We start from the raw sequence: 20,427 nt of genomic DNA, 5'->3' as shown, positions 1-20,427 counted from the left end.
GGCCCCTTAAGCACATTCCTCTCCTCCCCCAATTCCAAGCAGAATGCACCAGGGCTGGAGGCGGCTGTGGTTTGCGGCTATGTACTGTTGGGAACTCCTGAAAACTTGCTGAAGACATTTACATGCCTTTGGAAAAAATGTTTTTCAGTTTTGGGTCTTTGCTGAAAATTACCTGGGGGTGGGGAAAGAATATGGAATGAGAGGAGAGGGCTCAAAGCAAAATTCCTGATGTCTCATGCTTTCCCAGGCCACATCAGCCAGGGGCTTAACTGGGATTTTGTTGCCTCTTGCCCCACACTTTGCAGGACTGTGGCCCCACAATTTTGCAGTGACCCCAACCACTGAAAAGTATTTCTGGGAATCCCTGAGGGGGCCTCTCCTATGCTCATGAATAAATCGGGCCATCCATATGAGATGTCTGCTGGTAATTTTCTTTCCCTTTTCTGGTCCCCTTTGAGGTTGGTTGAGGCCCCCTGTCCCGGCCTCTGGTCCTGCTATGTTGGGTGATTGCCCCACAGGCTGCTCTTGGTGAGACCGCCGGCAGCTCCATCAGGCAGTGCCCTCGCCATGCACGGCCCAAAGCCCTGGCCGCTGCAGCCGATGCTGGAGGTGGTAGGGGGCTCTGCAGCTCAGTGGTGCAAGAGCTGTGAGGTGACCTGCAACAAAGGGCCTCTCACCCCTTCTGTTACATCTGTGGGGGTGATCCTGAAGCAATGTGGCTTCCTTTATGAAGTCACCCCCTGCCCTAGGATTCAAAGTTGAATCCCACAGGACTAGGCCAGAAGACAAATATGTTTTGTTTTTTTAAAAGAAACTTTGAACTCCAAATCTCCCTCCTCTGAACCCCTACTGGCCCCTTCTCTTAGGATTTCTCACTTAGGAGGCTCTTCACTGTTTCATGCAAAGAGGCCTCTGGAGGATGCCCCCTGGTCCCCAGATGGGCTTGGACATGCGAATCCAGGAGTGATGGGGACACTCAGCGTCGGCACCTGCTGGGACCCCTGCTCCGCTAGACACCCATTAAACATCACCAAACTCCCATCTCACCATCTCAATTTTTGAAGACAGAAAGGCAGATTCTGCCACTTCCAGGGATGGCAGCTAACTTCCTTGGCATAGGAAGGGGTCTGCCTAGTAGGTGTTTGGGGCCAAATCTTCTGGATAAAGCATCTGAGAAAGGGCCTTCTGCTGTCGGTAGGCTGTGGTTGAAGCAGGAGTTTCTAAGAATGTCAGACATCATCCATGAAACCCAAAGCCAGGCTTTCTAAGCGGATGGATGTGCAGAGGGACACGACACAATGCTTGCCTATTCTACACACTGGAAAAGGGCATCCAGCACAAACTCTGCCTGGCCTTCAGCTTGCACTGACATTAAGGAATCTGGGCTTTGTGTTCCTAGCTGAAATACTGTCTATCAGCAGATATTGGCCTTGTTCAACCAGAACACATTTCACCTCTACTTGCAGGGCTCACTGTCCGTGTCTGATAGCTAGTGCCCAAATCTGATTTGGGCTAGAGTTCGTGACTTTCATGTCCAATCTCCCATTAGGTTCATTCATTCAGTAAGCACCTATTAAGTGCCTACTGTGTGCCTGGCAGTGTGTGGGAGCTCAAAGAGGGTGGAATGAGAGAAGGTGACACCTTTGCTGGTTTTAAAGCACTACATCAGAAATGGGCAGGTAAAGAAGGGAGGGGAGCTCATTCCAGGCAGAAGGAACAGTACTATAAAGGGTGGGGGCTCCTGAGGGGCAAAGCAGAGTGCCAGGTGGATGGCACATGGTTCAGAACTTGGTATACAAGAGTGGGAGCTGCTCCCTTTGCTCACCGCTCACTGGGTGGTAGCCATAGGCTTCCTCCTTACCAAATGCCACCTGCTTCGTGGGCAACCTCGGAAGCTCTTGGGTGGCTTCACGTAGACTGCCTCAGGCTGCCCACCTTGTGGGAATAAAGGGCAGATTGGAATCAGTGACATTTCCCTGATCTTAAAAGGAACTTCATGGCAGGGCCTTGGTGGTCATCTTTCTCCTCCGACTTAGCTTCACTGGGTGGAGAGTAGGGTGGTTCCGAGTGCAGTCCCCTCTGGAGCCAATCAGCTCCGTTCCTGGTCATGCATCCTGTAACGGTTTTGCACTGGTGACAAGGGGAAGTAAGAGACAGGGTGGCTGGCTCAGTCCAGTCACGCTCCTAGCTGAAAATGGCAGGAGCTGTTTGTTCTCTTTTTGTACCTCAAGTGGGTATTGGCTTGTGACTATATTCTCTGGCATGCAAAGAGTTAATGCTTTTGTTATCTTTTTTGTTGAATTCAGTTTAGCTCACAGGCCCCTAGTTACTTTCAGGAATGGAAAAAGAAAACAGTCTTGCTAATTCAGTGTAGCTTCTTATCTTCTGGATAATGACTCAGAGCTTTTGGATCACTACTGCCCTTGTCCTTCCCTTTTCCCTGGGTGGCATCTGGGGAGGCTCATATAACAGCATGGCAGCAAGGATGGGGTCGTAGGAGGTAAGTGTCTGCTCCGTGGTCATCTTTCTGTCTCTCTGGCCTCTATTGAGGGAGAACTTGTTCTGCTTCGTGCCACTTCCTGCTTTTGATGTCCACAGGCCACTCATTCTGCCTCCTACTTGTCCCAACCCAAGGCCTCTACCAGTGCTGGCCCTTGCACTACTTATGGCTTCTCAGAGAGCTTGGGGATGCTCAGCGAATGTCACCTCCCCTGTTGGGTGAGGTGCACCCTCCCTGAGGATTATCTTGTCTGGTCAATTCCTGCAGACACTGCTTCTCCTTCTTGAGCACAGGCTGCCCTACCGGGCCTGCAGTCTCCTGGGTACCACTGGAAGCCTGGCAAGGGTGTCTCTAGATCAGGATTTTCCTCAAACTTAGGGGGAGTTTCTCCTACAGGGGCTCAGCCCTGAATGGTGGGGCTCTGGCTTTCTTCTCAGGAACTACCAGCCTCTAAACCAAGTCAAACCCCTCTGATTTTCCCTTTCCCATCCACTGGTCAAGTTTCTTTTTTTTTTTTTTTTTTTTTTTTAGTGAAAAAAAGTTTCTGTCATGATGCACTCCTTCCTGTGATGATGGAATAGATTGTATGACAAGTCCTCCAGCCTTCTGGGCTCTTAAAATTTAAAGGCAAGTTTTTAGATTAAGAAACAAAAGCAAAGCAAAAACCTTTCCAGCACTCTTGCATCGACAGCAGGTGACTTTCAAGACTTTCATCTCTAGTATAGAATTATAAAAGTCTATAGGAGAAGACATAATGCTGAGCGAAATAAGCCAGGCACAAAAAGACAAATATTATATGCTACCACTAATGTGAACTTTGAAAAATGTAAAACAAATGGTTTATAATGTAGAATGTAGGGGAGCTAGCGATAGGGAGCAGTTAAGGAAGGGGGAACAATAGTCAAAGAAGAACAGATAAGCTATTGTGGGTAAATTTAACATTCTGGGAATGCCCAGGAATGACTATGGTCTGTTAATTTCTGATGGATATAGTAGGAACAAGTTCACAGAAATGTTGCTATATTAGGTAACTTTCTTGGGGTAAAGTAGGAACATGTTGGAAGTAAAGCAGTTATCTTAGGTTAGTTGTCTTTTTCTTACTCCCTTGTTATGGTCTCTTTGAAATGTTCTTTTATTGTATGTTTTCTTTTTTTTAATTTTTTTTCATACAGTTGATTTAAAAAAAAAAAAAAAACAAGGGAAAAAATATGTAGTGCCCCCTTGAGGAGCCTGTGGAGAATGCAGGGGTATTGGCCTACCCCACCTCCATGGTTGCTAACATGACCACAGACATAGGGGACTGGTGGTTTGATGGGTTGAGCCCTCTACCATAGGTTTTACCCTTGGGAAGATGGTTGCTGCAAAGGAGAGGCTAGGCCTCCCTATAATTGTGCCTAAGAGCCTCCTCCCGAATGCCTCTCTGTTGCTCAGATGTGGCCCCCTCTCTCTAGCTAAGCCAACTTGAAAGGTGAAATCACTGCCCTCCCCCCTACGTGGGATCAGACACCCAGGGGAGTGAATCTCCCTGGCAACGTGGAATATGACTCCTGGGGGGGAATGTAGACCTGGCATCGTGGGACGGAGAACATCTTCTTGACCAAAAGGGGTATGTGAAAGGAAATGAAATAAGCTTCAGTGGCAGAGAGATTCCAAAAGGAGCCGAGAGGTCACTCTGGTGGGCACTCTTATGCACACTTTAGACAACCCTTTTTAGGTTCTAAAGAATTGGGGTAGCTGGTGGTGGATACCTGAAACTATCAAACTACAACCCAGAACCCATGAATCTCGAAGACAATTGTATAAAAATGTAGCTTATGAGGGGTGACAATGGGATTAGGAAAGCCATAAGGACCACACTCCACTTTGTCTAGTTTATGGATGGATGAGTAGAAAAATAGGGGAAGGAAACAAACAGACAAAGGTACCCAGTGTTCTTTTTTACTTCAATTGCTCTTTTTCACTTTAATTATTATTCTTGTTAGTTTTGTGTGTGTGCTTTGGGTGATGAATGTACAACTATGTAATGGTACTGTGAACAATCGAATGTACGATTTGTTTTGTATGACTGTGTGGTATGTGAATATATCTCAATAAAATGAAGATTTAAAAAAAAAAAAAGAAAGAGACCAAAGAGAAAATGACAATTAAATGCAATGCATTAGCCTGGACTGGCTCTAATAACGGAAGAGAAAAATGCCCAAAAGGACATTATTGAGACATATGAAAAAACTGGAATATGGACCATAAGTTTTGTGTCAATGTTGACTTCTTGAACTTGATACCTATACTTAAGATGGATACATAAGTGAATATCTTTGTTCTTAGGAAATGTATGGAAATATTAAATGTTCAAGGAGCATGATGTATACAACTTAATCTCAAATATTTAGAAGTTATATGGATAAGACGGATAGAATGACATGACAAATGTGACAAAATGTTAAAAGTTGATGTATCTGGGAGGGAGGGATGCTGGAGTTTTCTGTATAGATTTTACATTAGTTTTGCAACTGCCCTGTAAATTTCAAAGCATTTCCCAAAAAAAGTTAAAATAATTAAAAAAAAAATGAATGTCATATAAGTCACATAAAGATTTGACAGTTTCAGATGGAAATGCAAGAAAAAAAATCTTTTAATTCATTTGTATCAGCAAAACATCTTAGGCATATATGCATATATATATATATATATATATATATATATATATATATATATATTTTCAATTGGAAAAAGCTTTATTGTAGCCTTGTATGGGCAGGCTGAACTCTAAGAGTGGCAGAAGCCTCGAACACAGGTGGGAGTACAATTTTATAGCTTTTTTGGGAGGGGGGTTGGGGGAATAATTGTTGGTGGGTAAGATAGAAAAGTAAGGAGTAGAGTCAGGGGATTGGTTTGCTCAGGGAAGGATAAGGAGTTGATGTTAGGGGTGTTTAAGATAAGGAGTTGATGTTGGGGGTGTTTAGATTAAGATAAGGAATTGATGTCAGAGAGATTGTTACATTATGGAACATTTTTGTTTATGTTCTTGCTCAGACTGCTCCATTAGCTAAGAGTGGGTTTTTCTTTAAATAATTCAATTTGATTGAGACATATTCACATACCATACAAAGCGTACAATCAGTTGTTCACAGTACCACCATGTAGTTGTGCATCCATCACCAAAATTAATATTTGAACTTTTTCATTACCACATACACACAAATGTACTAAGAATAAAAATTAAAGTGACAAAGAACAATTAAAGTAAAAAAGATCACCGGGTGCTTTTTTTTTTTTTTGCCCCCATTTTTCTACTCATCCATCCATACACTGGACAAAGGGGAGTGTGGTCCATATGGCTTTCCCAATCACATTGTCACCCCTCATAAGCTACATTTTTATACAATCATCTTCAAGATTCAAGGGTTCTGGGTTGTAGATTGATAGTTTCAGGTATTTAATGTGTTCTAGTTTGCTAATGCTGCCAGAATGCAAAACACCAGAGATGGATTGGCTTTTATAAAAGGGGGTTTATTTGCTTATAGAGTTATACCCTTAAGGCCATAAAGTGTCCAGGGTAATACATCAGCAATGGGGTACCTTCACTGGAAGATGGCCAATGGTATCCGGAAAAACCTCTGTTAGCTGGGAAGGCATGTGGCTGGTGTCTGCTCCCAAGTTCTGGTTTCTAAATGGCTTTCTCCCAGGATGTTCCTCTCTAGGATGCAGTTCCTCAAAAATGTCACTCTTAGTTGTACTTGGGGTATTTGTCCTCTCTTAGCTTCTCTGGAGCAAGAGTCTGCTTTCAACAGCCATCTCCAAACTGTGTCTCATCTGCAGCTCCTGTGCTTTCTTCAAAGTGGCCCCCTTGACTGTGACTCCTCTTCAAAATGTCATTCACAGCTGCGCTGAGTTCCCTCTGCCTGTCAGCTCATTTATATGGCTCCACTGATAAAGGCCCAGCTTCAATGGGTGTGGCCATGCTTCCATGGAAATTATCTCATTGGAGTTATCACCTACACTTGGGTGGGGTGCATTTTCATGCAAACATCCTAATCCAGATATTCCAATTTAATCCCCACTAATATGTCTGTCCCACAAGATTGCATCGAAGAATATGACATTTTCTGGGGGACATAACACATTCAAACCAGCACATAATTCTAGCTATTCCAATTCATTAGAACCTAAAAAGGCTTATCTCTATTATGCCTAAGGGTGCCCACCAGAATAGGCAGATATTAGTGCCTTTCCCTTCCCAGTCCCCGTAGGTTCCCATGAGGGGTGAGCCACATGAGTGGAGGCTGAGACAGAAACAATGGCCAAAGCCAAGCTTGCTCCAATGTCTTCAGGGGTATTTAGTGAACAAGTTATCTGCCCCTAAAGACTTTGTCTTTTCAACATGTGGATCCTGATGCCTCTTCTTGAGCCTTGTACTCTCCATGGCTCACCAGAGCCTGTAATGTGCAGATGACCCACCAGGCAGAGGGGCAAGGTCTGAAGGAGAGAGAGAGCCCCTGGGCCTGCGGGCAGTGGTGGTAAGAGTGGCTTGAGGGAAACATGGGGCATGGCTTTGGGGAGAGAGGATGGAGCCAATGGGCTTCCCCGTCAGAGCACTTGTCTTCTCTGTATCATTGCTCCATTGATTTGCTTGTCTTTCCCATCAGACCACAAGCTCCATTTTCCAAGGGACCATGTTGTCCTTGTTTACACTTATATCCACAGGGCCTGCCATATTGCAGCCCACAAGAAACTTTATTTAATGAAGGGATATAGGGCCCTGGCCCCAAACTCTGCTGCAGAAACACTTCTATTGCATGATGGGCTGTTCTGAATATTCCTGAGTCCAGGCCAAAGGCAGTTTCAGGCAGAAGGGCCTGGGCTTTGTGCCAATGATGACTTGTCCAGCTGACCCCAAAGACCCATTTCCATCTTTCCAGTCTGTAATAAGTTTGTCCACACAAACACACACTCAGAATGTTTAGGTGAAAAAAGAATTATGCCTGTGGCTTGTTCCATAGGAGCGAGTTGAGGAATTAGCTGAATTCAATTCAACTCAATACCTGGGGTCAGGCCGGGGACCTGGAACTAGAGTTGTTTGTGGCTGTGAGACCTTGGGCTGATCCTCTCTCTTCAGATGGTCTCAGTTCCTCTTTGCACGAGTGAAGGAATTACGTACGGTACTAGAGCAGGTGAGGGGAGATTAGTACATCTTCACGTTGCTCAGTGTGGAGAAAATGGCCACATTTAGAAAGTCATAGAAAGTCAGAGTAATACTTGTGTCCTTTGATACAGTCTTCCCCCTCCTTCATCTTGATTTCAAGACAATGATCTAAAAGAAAAAGGAAAGCTGTCTGCAGAAAGATGTGTATTGCAGTACTGTTTGTCATGGCAAAAGTCAGAAGCAAACAGAATGCTGCAACAAGAGGATAATGGTTCATTAGATTATGGTGTATCCACTGCATGGAACTGTGTGCAGAGAGGATTATTTTGAAAATGTTTAAGTAGCTTGAGGGATGCCTATGATGATTTACATCAAAGTCGAAAAAGCAAGATTTAAAATGACACGTGCCAGGATGACGACAAGATGGAAATACGTGGGTAGAGAGAAAGTCTGGAACAGGGAAGGTAAAGATGGTAGTTCTTGCGTTGTTTGTATGATAAGATCATGGCTAATTTCCTTTTCAACTTCCCCAGACTTCATGTACCGTTTGTTATTTTAATTTTTTTGGTACAATAAAAGCCATTAGTAGAAGAAAAGATTGAAGTCATGGACCCTGTAGTTGCTTTCAGAGTTAGCAATACTCTGTGATATTCTATGTGTCCCACGCGGACTGAGGGCCTTACCCAACTGTCTCAATGGCCCCACGTTGCCTAGCAACCACCAGCTCAACAGCGGTTGCTAGGGAAGCAAGGACAGAGCCAGGACTCTGACTAATAGGTCAGCATTCATATTATGGCCAGTCTCTTCCCCCCGAGCATCTTTCTCCCCCATGCATTCCTGTCCTCTCCAGCTCTCCTCCCTCAGTTTCCCTAACTCCCAGGGGAATCCTGCCAGCAGCCTGCAATGGGTCACCACAGGCACAAAGTGGATCCCAGGGAATCACAGCACAGCACAGGTACTCAGAGGTTCCCTGGAACCCTCTTCCTTCCCCCGCTCCAGGGTCAAGGACTGGAAAGAGCACTTTGCATGGCTGAATGCTGAAGTCTGTAGTGCTCCCACCCTGGAGACAGGAATTGCCTGTGTCCTCTGTAGGGCCCTGGGCCCTGGCAATCCCCTCTCCCCCGGGGAGTGATCCCTCAGAAAGAACAGAGCTCAGCCCAGCGCTCCCACCCCAGTAGAATGCATGACACAGCGGAAACATTAAATCCATGGCTCTTGAATCCATTCTTTGACAGGGCCCCATGTGGACATCTCCCTATTCTTTAAAGAGAAGGGAAAATCTGTCTACTTGGATCCATCTGAACATGATGATCCTGGAAAGCCCTAGTTTCTGCCCCATGGGAACTCTTCTGAAGGTGACCCATGTGTCCTGTGTGTCACCCCCATCACTCCCAGCCGTTGCTCTAGCATCACCTCCATCCTGTGGAAGTCACCTTCTACCCATACTTGATCTTCCATTGTATGATCCTCTGAGACTGCCCCATTCAGAAGGTGAAACTGAGAGCCAGAAACACCAGGCTGGGATAGGAGGAGGGCAAACATGAAACATAGACAGAGAGACCCCAGGACAGGTTCTCAACAGGGAATAGGGATGGGCCCCTTATAACTGGGGCCTTGATGGGGAGTGAATGAGCCTGCCCCCTGCTCAGCCATGGGCTGGTCTCCTGGCTCACGAAGGTCTTCCTGGGATGGGTCCCAGTTCCATCACCAGTGCCAAAATTACTTTTTGCTGACCTAGCAATAAACCAAAAGGATCGGAGATGTTTCCAATAATGTCCATGATCTGGGATTCTGAATGGTCATATGTGTCTTCTGAGAGTCCTGAGAGTCAAAGAAGTTGGGGAGAGAACCAGATAAAGTAGGGCTCTGTCTTCTGGGTAGGGTGATGGCAAACCAAACGTGATTGTCAGCCTAAGAACTCCTGGGTAAACGGTTTTTAATGTGCAAGTGTGGGAGGTTTGATGGGTGTGGCACATTATGTATATACATATATTGTATGTATATTATACACATACTCTTCTTACAGTGTGACTGACATTCCACCTGCTGAGAGGTGGGGTCTAGTTCTGTCCCCTTGAATCCACCATAGGGTAGGGTGGAAGTGATGCTTTGAGACTTCCATGGCCGGGTCATAAAAGGATATAGCTTCTCCCTGACCCCCTCTTTTTCTTGGTACACTCACCCTTGGTATCCAGCCACCATGTTATGAGGCAAGCCATTCCTCCTTCTCTCCCTTCCTTCCTTTTGCTATATTCAAGTATAATTGACAAACAATAAATGTATATAGTTAATGTGTAAAATTTTACAAGTTTTCACATGCGTACATAGCCATGAAATCATCACCATAATCAAGATGATAAACATATGCATCATGCCTCTAAATCATCTCTTGCCCCTTTCTAATCCCACCTTCCTGTCCCTCTCTGTACCACCTTCTGCTGCCCCATCCCCAGGCAACTACTATTCTGTTGTTACCATTGATTAGTTTTCATTTCATAGAATTTTATATAATTGGGATCATACAGTGGGTACTTTTCTGGAGCTAGTTTCTTTCACTTAGTATAATTATTTTGAGTTTCATCTGCAGAGTTGTGTATGCATATGTTCCTTTTAATTGCTACACAGCATTCCTAACAGTGCATTGTATGGATATACCACAATTTATCTATTTAGCTTTGATGGGCATTTGGGTTCTTTCCAGTTTTGGGCTAGAACATGTCAAGCTTCTGTGAAGATGTGTGTACAAGGCTTTGTATGGCCAGGTGCTTCCACTTCTCTTGGGTAAGCCCCTAGGAGTACAATCGGTGGGTGTTCTAGTTTGCTAATGCTGCCAGAATGCAGAACACCAGAAATGGACAGGCTTTTACAAAAGGGGTTTATTTGGTTACGCAGTTACAGTCTTAAGACCATACAGTGTCCAAGGTAACACATCAGCAATTGGGTACCTTCACTGGAGGATGGCCAATGGTGTCTGGAAAACCTCTGTTAGCCAGGAAGGCATGTGGCTGGCATCTGCTCCAAGTTCTGGTTTCAAAATGGCTTTCTCCCAGACGTCCCTCTCTAGACTGCAGCTCCTCTTCAAAATGTCACTCAGTTGCTCTTGGGGTGTTTGTCCTCTCTTAGCTTCTCCGGAGCAAAAGTCTGCTTTCCATGACTGCCTTTAAACTATCTCTCATGTGCAGCTCCTCTCTCAGCTCCTGGGCATTCTTCAGAGTGTCCCTCTTGGCTGTAGCAAGCTTGCTCCTTCGGTCTGAGCTTATATAGTGCTCCAGTGAACTAATTAAGGCCCCCGCTGAATGGGTAGGGCCACGCCTCCATGGAAATTATCTAATCAGAGTTATCACCTACCATTGGATGGGTCACATCTCCATGGAAACATTCAAAGAATTACAATCTAATCAACACTAACATCTCTGCCCACAAAAGACTGGATCAAAGAAAATGGCATTTTGGGGGACATAATACATTCAAACCAGCACAGTGGGTTATCATCCTGGCTCAGCAATCTGAGAGTCGATGGGGAAAAGAACCAGTGTGTAGGGCTCACTGGTGAGGATGTGGACCGTCACTTGCTTGCCCCTTCACCCTTTAGAACACAATACCGCACTCTGCCCTTCAACTGTGGCTGATGGTCTGGAAGCTGTAATCTGTCTAGTAGAGCCTCTGCAGAAACTAAACAGTAGTGATGGGTGGCAGTGACCAGGCCCTGTAGGCTGGCAAGGGTGGGAGGATCTAGGTATCTAACTGCTCCTATTACACACTTTCAACAAAAATTGCTGCTTTCAGTCTTCCCACCCCCACTTCAGAGAGACTCGGCACCTCCGGTTCCTGACCCTACCTAGTTCTGCAGGTCAATAGGCTCCTTCTGAAACTCTGCAGACCTGGGCTTCAGCTTTCCCTGCTCTGCTAAAGCAGATTTTTATTCATCTGCTTTCAATCTTCCAAACCTTTTTTGACATCTCATTCGTTACTGTATTTTCTGCAATTCTTGTTGTCCTATGAGATTGTAACTTTTCTATTCCTTGACTGTAGTTTTAGAGGGATTTCTGTTCCATATTGCACTGAAAGTCTCTGCTGACTTCTGTGATGTGAATCACTCGCGTACATTCCTTCATTCCTCCAGGTGCTATCAGGTGCCAGTACTCTTGCAGGCACTGGGGATGCACCAGCAACCTATGCATAACAAATAGAAAAAATTTAAAATTACTGTACAGTGGGGGGGATTAGGAGTAGGGGGTGGGCTGTATCACAGTATGAAGTAGGGTGGTTGGGCTAGGCCTGATTTGCATCGTCTTGAAGGAGGTGAGGGGGTCAGCCATGGGGATATGGGGGTGAGTGGGATCTCATCCCAGGCAGAGAAAACAGTCAGTAGAAAAACCCTAAGGTGGAATCATGTCTGGCAAGGAGGCCACCCTGCTGTAAGAGCAGACGGAGAGGAGTGTGGGGCTGCAGGGGCAGAGCTTATATACTTGATTAGACAGAAATCTGTGTGTGTGCGTATAACTGGATATGATTAGATGAGAAGGCAAACAGGTATGGAAAGATTCACATCGAGGTTGGTCTCAGAATCCCTGTGTTTATAGGGCACAGGCCCGCGGCAGGGCTGCAAACCACAAATGACATCTGTGGGCAAAGGCCAGGTTCAAAGGTCACCTGCTTCAGAAGGTCTTCCCAGAGCATCCTAACTGAAGTTGTCCATCTGTCCAATTATCGCAGAATCAAATTTCATTTTTTTAAAAATACTTAGCACCAGAAAAGATCTCATGTATTTGTTTACATATTTTTAAACTCCTTGCCACTAGAATATGCATTGAAGGAGGACAGGCACACTGCCACTCTTGTTTCCCTACCCATTAGCAGTAGAATAGTTTCAGTCACAGTAACATAGGTTTTGTTGACTGACTGCTTGATGGTTGTTCAGTGGAGGAATAAGCATGTACCAGCCCTTCACACACGAGCCCACGTAATCCTCAAACATCCCTTTGATGCAAGTAGTGTTAGCCCCTTCTTGCAGATTTGAACACCATGCTGAGAGAGGTTAAATGTAGACTTTTCCAAGATCACACATCTGTAGCAAAGTCAGGATTCCCAGCTCGCTGTGTTTCACTCAAAAAACCAAGTCATCACTCTTAGATTTGGGATCCAAAGCAGACATGCATCTCTCCCCCAGTCCTGCCCCCAACTTGCCTTTCTACTACTCTAAAGCCCTCCCCACTTCGGAGCCGGCTGCCTTGGAAACGGCGCCCGATTTGGGAATCCATATCCCTAGATTCCTGCACCAAAGGGCTGCAGAAAACTGGTGGGGGGATGGTAGGGCGCTCTGCAGAAAGCGGCGGGCAGGGGGCCTTCGCTGCGTGGTAGAGCTGTGGCCACAGGGCCCCTCTGTGCACCCAGGCCCCTCTGTGCTTCCTTTAAGCACACGCTGACCCAGGGCCCTGGCGGAGGCCTAGAGCCCATCCCACACCTGGGTACTCATGGCCCAGTCGCCGCTGTGCTGGTTGTCCCCGACTTGGATGGCGGAGATCCCGAGCCGGACTCCCACATCACATGGCCTGGGCACGAGCAAAGAAGCCACAGGAGGCTGTAGCCAGAGCTGCTCCGCGAGGTCGTGGGAGGGCGCGGCGCTCTGGACATCTTCCAGGGAGCGGGCGACTCTCTGTCCTGGACCGCGCTCTCTGCTTCTACATGATGCGTCCGGGTCCTCTCAGACACCCACCAGGAGGGTCAGGACAGGAAGGACCCGATGGACAGGTGGGCGAGGAGGCGAAAATAGGGGAGGCCCTAGAGTTCCATGCTCTGTTCTCGGGGGTGTTCACTACTCAGTCGTCTCCTGACTTGGGGAAACCTTCTCTCTGCTCTGTGTCTAGATACCGGTCTCTTGCACTGTCCTTTGTTGTCAGTTCTCCCAGGGGAAGAGATTGATGACTGACAACTGCCACCACCAGAATAAGGTACAGTTTGCACCCGGATATTTTTCCTAATTTTATTTGGGGAGTGTTGCTGAATCCCACTATGTGCACTCAAATGTTTTGTGATTTGGGGAGAACCCCAGAATCATCGGATTTGTTCCCCGTGGAACAGGAGGTTAGAGGGTGGGGCAGCCCTGGGGGCAGTAAACTTATCCTCCGTGGCTTCTATGATGAGTGGGTCTAGAAAAGTGGGCTTGGAAGGGGGGCAAAGACCCCTCCTCCCTGGCGGTGGGAATCACGGTGCCCCTTTCCGTTCTTGGGCCGTATTGAAGTCAGAGGGGTGGGCTCAGGATCTCCCCCAGCGATGAATGAAACCCGGACCAGTGACCTTCCCGAGAGGGCCCCGCGGGGAGGGTCTGCGGCCTGGCCCGGGATGGGCAGGGGCCCTGTGATACTGCATCGCTCTCAGGGTGGGGCAGCTCTGCCCAGCAGCTGATGCTGCAGAACCCAGAGGGTCGGGAGCCGGCGGACCCCAGTACACAGGGATCGCCGCGGGAGCATGCGACGCGGTGAGTGGCGCTTTCCCCGACAGCGCGCCGCGCGCCCAGACCCAGAAGTGCCTGTCTCCTGCTTTCGCCCTTGCGGTGGTTGCCGAGCCCCGCCAAGACCCGCAGCCAGGGGAGCGGTCTTGTCAAAAGAGCCTACTCTCCGGACGTGTCGTTTGTTGCAGGGAACAGGCGCCTGCAGACCGCCCGGGACGCGGGCCTGGAATGCACGCGCTGCGTGGAATGAGACTCGGGAAACTGCTGGGTGCGTGGGACGGCGGACCTTCGGGACCGCGGCGACAGACCTCTCAGGGCTGGGGAGGACGCTGAAAGTTGAATGATTTTTTGAGGTTAAAATCGTTCAGAGGAAGGTAAGAGGGATCAAATCGTGTGTGGAGGCGAGGAAGACGCTCCGCAATGGAAAAAACGGGGGGGGGGGGGGGGGGGAAGGTGTTGGGGTGTGGGGGTAGGGAGGTGTTAGGATTTGCTAATGCCACCGGAATGCAAAACAGCAGAAATCGATTGCCTTGTATAAAACGGGGTTTATTTGGTTACACAGTTACAGTCTTAAGGCTAAAACTTGTCCAAGGTAACAAATCAACAATCGGGTACCTTCGCTGGAGGATGGCCAATGGCGTCTGGAAAACCTGTTAGCTGGGAAGGCACGTGGCTGGTATCCGCTTGCTCCCAGGTTGCATTTCAAAATGGCTTTCTCCAAAATGTCTGCATCAGCTTCCGACGGCTGTCTTCAAAATGTCCGTCTCAGGGACCGCTGGCTAACTACCAGCGCCTTCGGTGTGAGCTTTCACAGAGCTGCACTGAACTAATCAGGGCCAGTGCTGAATGGGCGTGGCCACACCTCCAAGGAAATACTGAACTAACAGGTTCCAACCCAATCCACACTATGTCTGCCCCCACAAGATTGCATTAAAGAATATGGCTTTTTCTGGGGGACATCATATATACAAACCGGTAGAGGGGGAGACTGATGAAACTTACTCAGCTGCTCCTGAGATTTCATTCACTGCTTAAATGCAGCAAACATTGGTTCAGTGTCATTCCTGTGCTGGCTCCGGCAACACAGGAGGCCCAGAGGGTGCTGGGGTGCAGGTGTGGGACTATGGCTACTAGACGAAACATGGGAAAGTAGACATTGGTTTGACCTGTGGGGGGTGGGTGGAGGTATGTATATTTCAAGCTTGTTACTTTCTTAACTAAATGTCCTAGAGGAATCTGGAGTGTTGGTGGATGTTTGAGGCTAGAGGCTTTGTGGGTGCTACTTTGAATCCAAATTGCATTGTATTGCCTGTGCAATAAAGCTTTGTTTCTCTGCAGGCTGAGCAGCCCTGAGCTTTTCTTGCAGCCCGAGTGCTGACGCTGCCCAGCTGGGGAGGCTTGAGGACCTCTGCCTTGAGCATAGGAAGGGATCCTTGTCCTGGTCGGGGCTGTGCCTTCCAAGGGACTGGGCTGGCCGCTTCTGACGGGGGTAAGGTTCCCCTGACAACAAAGGCCACGCAGGAATTCTCGGGGCACAAGGCGATGGCACTCACACACAGGCTCTACTCAGTAGGGGCTGGGCCTGCCGGAATGGGGAGTCCTTCCACTGGCTCTCCTTGACTTTGATTGATGCGTCACTATCTGGGCTCCCCTTGCCCCCCACCTTCCCTCTCTTTTCTCCTAATAGCAGGCCTTCTCTTCTTGCCTTCCTAGTTGTCTCTCCTTGTTTTTCCACTAGGAAACTCAGCAGCTCCCAGTGCTGGCCCCTCCAGATTACCCCACAATTCAATGTATAATCTACATTATAACATCTCCTATACTTTCTTCAATCTAAGGCCCCCGTCCACCCAGCCTTCTGCCCTGTAGTTCCCTCAATTTGAGGATTGTAATTTCGTGATATACAAATGTCCACTATCCCCTAACAAAAAGAGTATTTTCTCCTGAGATTTCATTCACTGCTTATATGAAAAACAACCAACAGGAGATCTCTGTAAACATGAGATTTATAAAAGTACCTCATGGAACTCTGGGGATATGCGAGTCCAAATTCCGTAGGGCTGACAGTGACCTGGCAACTCTGATGAAGGTGTTCAATGAACTCCTCAGGAAAGCCGAAGAAGTGAAGGTCCACTCTCTCTCTTTCATAAAAGCCTTCCAGTGATTGGATTAAATCCAGCTGACTTCATTCTCTCATAGTGGAAGACATGCCCTTCGCTGATGTAATCAGTCACAGGGGCAGTGAAAGGATTGAGGATTTACTAAACCAGCCTTCTGCTTTATTAACCAGCCCTAAATGTGCTTGCAGTAATGGTTAGGCCAGTGCTTCCTTGACCAGACACCTGGAGACCATCACCTGGCCAAGTTGACACATAAACGTAAGTTAAGATCAGCCCCTGAGTGCGTGCAGAGGCCGCAGCCTAGCATACAGGAGGCAAAAGGGACTGATGGGGGGGCAGCCGACAAGGTGGCCAGAGGGCCTGTGGGCTGGTACGGGGGTCGGGCTAAAGGAGAGGCACCAACCAGGGAGGGGTTTGCCCTGGGCCCAGCCCAGAGGGTCAACCAACCCAGGAGTCACAGTGGCACCTTGGCACATTGTGAGGGAGCGCCCAGCGCCTTCGTGACCCACTTCGCAGCCCCCAGGGACCTCTGGTCCAGGCAGGTGGGCTGGCAGACTGGGGGGCACCGTAGGCTGGGGGCTTAGGGACTCAGGAAACCCTAGTGTTAGAAAGAAAGCCATACCTGAAAGAGAATAAACTCTCATCCGACTGTGGAGAAGAAAAGAAATTTATTCACGATCTTGCATGAAGGGGTCGGGAGGCAGACAACCAAACTGTGGTGGCTGGTGCAGAGAACAATAGAACGCAGCACTATTTATTCCCGAAGCCTGACACGCCAGACCCTCCCGTATTTCTCCATTGGCTACTCCAGAGGTTACAGTCTATTGGACAGGCCTAACTAACCTGCACAAATCTGACACATTTGAAATAAGAAACATTTGAAACACGTCTCCAACCCTGACAATAACGGTTCTGCCCAAAAAGGCACTGACACCTATGCTCCGTGGCCTCTTTTCTTTGCTCCTTAGTTGCAGAGCCAGTTGGTAACGAATTAGGAGGCTACTTAGGAGCCTCCACCCCCGAGTCTCCACCATGCAGGGACAACAGGCAGATAAACAGGAGGAGCAGCCCTCAACTACACCTTGGCTTCCTGACTTCTACCGTCCTCCCGTGTCACCTCCCCCCTGTGTGAAAGCTAAACTTAATCTCCTTCTCACACTAGGGACCCCAATGGCCGAGGTGAGCGGCCACAGCCCACGTGGGCCTCGTGTCACAGCCCCAACACCAATACCTGCCAGGACCTGGGCAACACCATCCTGGTGCTGCTGGGCCTCGTCGTCTCTATCAATCTCGGCGTCAACACGGCGACCCTGGTCAGGGCAGGGCCAGGTGGGGGCACCCTGTGGGGCAGCTGGGGGCAGGCCCGAGGGCCACGGCCTGCCTGGGCTCACCGTGTCCTCCCCCACCTAGCTCTGGCACCAACTCCCTTTCTTCTTATTCCGGGTCATCTATAATATTTGAGAAAGGAAATGGGGTGTGCATTTGGGCAAAGGAGAAAGGGCCTTCTAAGCCCCAGCACTAGGTCGGCCCCTTCCCCTTCTGCCCTCACAGCCACGGGGGCTGCACAGCTTCCCTCCCTGGGCCGCCTCTCCACCCCTCACCTCTCCCCCATCCACAGAAGCCCTCAAGTCCTCTTCACCAGGAAGCGGCACACCTCACAGCCCTCGAGGAAGCAGAGCGCCAAGGACGTCCACTTGGATGCCCCGTGGACCCTGTGGCAATGACTGTGACCCCCCGCTCACCGACACCCTCATCGAGGCTTCCCCACCTGCCGTGCCCACTGCCTCTTAGCCTGGGCCACTGTCTCCCGCAACGAGAAGCCCCCGAGACCTGCACCCAGCCATCTGCTCCCACAACTGGGATTGTCCCAAGGGCTGGGAAGCCTCCAAACTCGCCCAGGAGATGTGGGCGCCCTGGGCCCAGGACAGCCTGGAGTCAGCTGCCCAGACCATCTGCTCCCAGGAGACCATAGAGGGAAGGCCCCTCAAAACTCAGATCCACTCTGAGCTGGGCCTCGAGGCTTATGTGTACCCTGTGTGTACCCACTCGACATCCTCTCTTGAACATCGGGGGTGAGACCTCCCACCCACGGGCCCCAACCAAGAGGAACCATGGCACTCGGCTAAATCCCAGCCCCTGGCACTGCCCTCTCAGGGTCCAGACTTACCGGGAGTGAGTGGCACCCCCAGAGCCCCCAGCAACAGCATCAGCGTCCTGGGGGTCCTAGCCCACCTGCGTCCCTCAGCGAGTTTTCTCTGTGACCCACCGGGACTGCCAGTGCAGGGGAAGTGACCAGGAGCCCAGGATTGTGCACCTGTTGTAGGGGGTGCTGCCGCTAGCCCACCCGCCCCGCTCTAGTAACTGCCGGTGCCCACCACCCACAGACAGACACAGTGGCAGCCTTTCCTTCAGACCATTGTTCATCTGTCCCAAAATGGGAAGTTGGGTTTGAGGGGTGGGGGGAAGACACTCTCCTAATTGTGCTGAGGATTCCCTGGACCTGGGCTGGGTCAGGGGACACAGTGGGGGCTGGTGGGATCCAGGTGGGGGGAGGTGGCAGCTAAGGGAGCCCGGCCTGTGCCTCTCTTCTCACTCTAACTCAACCCGCCCCTCGGCCTCAGTTTCCCATTCTCCTCCATCTCTCTCTTCCTATCTTAGTGTCAGATCAACTTTCCCACAGCTGACCTCACACCACTTTCTCAAACCCTGCACCCCATTCTCTCAGCTGCCAGGATTCCAGACAAGGGGAGGACAGACAGACAACACTTGGTTGTATAAATCGTCTTTAATAAAGAAAGCGTGGAGTGTAGACCTAGAGCCCTTGGAGTGGCACCAGGAGATGGATGGAGCCTGAGTGGGGTCTGTGTGGGTGAGGGGGCCGCCACCCCTCCTGCAACAAGCCAGAAGTAGAAAGAGCCTGAGGAAAAGTGACCTGACTGTGCCCTGCGTCTCTCTCAGGGGCTCCTCTGTCCACCCAGCCCAGGTCTGAGGCAACTGGGAGTCTCCCTCCCAGCTCGCTAGTGGGCTCCGGGTGTACCCCAGGCCTGCCCCAGCTCTCTACGTCTTTCAGAAAGATCTGGTCACGCCCTTTTTTTTTTGCACCTAAAGCCCAGCTGAGGTTATAAGGTAAAGCAAGTTCTATATCAATTAGAAGCTCTGGGGGTGTTTGAGGTTAAGATCCCAGGAAGCCCTCCCCCTCCTTGCCCTGACATGTAGGGAAAACAGGTGGGACTTGTTGAATTGGGGTCTCCTATCTAGGGGTCAAGGCTTTATGTCACTTAATATTTTTATTCCAGACCCATTACCCTGAGGACCTCAGCTTTAAAGAGGACAGGGGAGGAATTCCTGCTGAGGGGGTAAGTGTTCATGTCCTAGGGAATCTTGAGTGTTGATGCATGTTTGAGGCTAGAGGCTTTGTGGGTGTTACTTTGTATCCAAATTGCATTGTATGGTGTGTTGTCTCAGGGGGCCTGTGCAATAAAGCTTTGTTCTCTGCAGGCTGAGCAGCCCTGAGCTTTCTTTGCAGCCTGAGTGCTGACACTGCCCAGCTGGGGAGCTTTGGGGTAGAAACCCTGGCAGCAGAACAGTTTGGTGAGGACGCCTTTGAGCTAAGGCTCTGGGGAGAGAGACAGTCATCTTTGAAAATGACACCTCTGTTCCCAGAAGCATTCCTACCCTTGGCAGGATGGGAGGGAAGGAAGGAGAATGGGGAGAAAGAAGGGGGTCCCAGGGCCCAGCTCTCTGGACCTCTAAGCAAGCTCTCTCCATCCCCTCTTTGACTCCAGAGGAATCTCGGTGTGGGCTCCTTCTGCTTCCTCTAACCAAAGACTTTCAATTTAATCTATTGAAACTTATTTAAATGGTTTAATTCCTACTGCACAGCTCAACAAGATGGGGGAGAAGGGAGGGAGGGAGACAGGAGTGAGATCCATCAAAAGGCAGAGGAGGGAGGGGGACAGGCAGAGCTGCTGAGGGACATGCATTTGCGAATGTGTTCGGGTGGGACAGTAAGGGAACCACAGGGTAGGGGCGCCCCTGCAGCAGTGGGGGTGGGACTGGGCCCAGCGCTGACTCAGCACCTGCTGCCTAGGGTCTGGGCCTGGCCCAGAGCTTGCTTGTGTGACACTGGCCCATCTGGTGTCTGTCTGTCTGTCAGCCTGCTGGCTTGTGGGGCCCCAGCCCTCTGTGAGGTTCAGCCTCTCTTCAGCCAGGTAAC

General features: G+C 49.3%; 1 protein-coding gene and 1 long non-coding RNA gene across 2 annotated transcripts; both read left to right on the top strand.

The window, feature by feature from the left end:
* The first annotated feature begins 2,452 nt into the window (after positions 1 to 2,452).
* Positions 2,453 to 16,430, top strand: LOC119513076. The gene is made up of 6 exons (XR_005212547.1): positions 2,453 to 2,500; positions 13,511 to 13,594; positions 14,022 to 14,121; positions 14,283 to 14,468; positions 15,433 to 15,583; positions 16,400 to 16,430. It is a non-coding gene; the product is annotated as an uncharacterized LOC119513076 (long non-coding RNA).
* Positions 16,431 to 16,538: 108 nt separating this feature from the next.
* Positions 16,539 to 18,503, top strand: LOC119514689 (spermatid maturation protein 1-like). Its single transcript, XM_037810473.1, has 5 exons — positions 16,539 to 16,558; positions 17,374 to 17,540; positions 17,763 to 17,928; positions 18,032 to 18,245; positions 18,366 to 18,503. The coding sequence occupies exons 1-5, from the start codon at positions 16,539 to 16,541 to the stop codon at positions 18,501 to 18,503; spliced, it is 705 nt and encodes a 234-aa protein (XP_037666401.1).
* Positions 18,504 to 20,427: the final 1,924 nt, after the last annotated feature.

Source organism: Choloepus didactylus, chromosome 18 (assembly GCF_015220235.1).
Source record: "Choloepus didactylus isolate mChoDid1 chromosome 18, mChoDid1.pri, whole genome shotgun sequence".
NCBI lineage: Eukaryota > Metazoa > Chordata > Mammalia > Pilosa > Megalonychidae > Choloepus > Choloepus didactylus.
Note: the sequence above shows the minus strand (reverse complement) of the source record. Positions and strands in the feature narration are given on the sequence as shown.

Coding starts and splice junctions, on each gene's coding strand:
- LOC119514689 (XM_037810473.1), top strand. CDS start 16,539: ATGGGGGGGCAGCCGACAAG. Junction 16,559..17,373: donor ATGGGGGGGCAGCCGACAAG/GTGGCCAGAGGG, acceptor TTCTCACACTAG/GGACCCCAATGGCCGAGGTG. Junction 17,929..18,031: donor GATGCCCCGTGGACCCTGTG/GCAATGACTGTG, acceptor CGCAACGAGAAG/CCCCCGAGACCTGCACCCAG.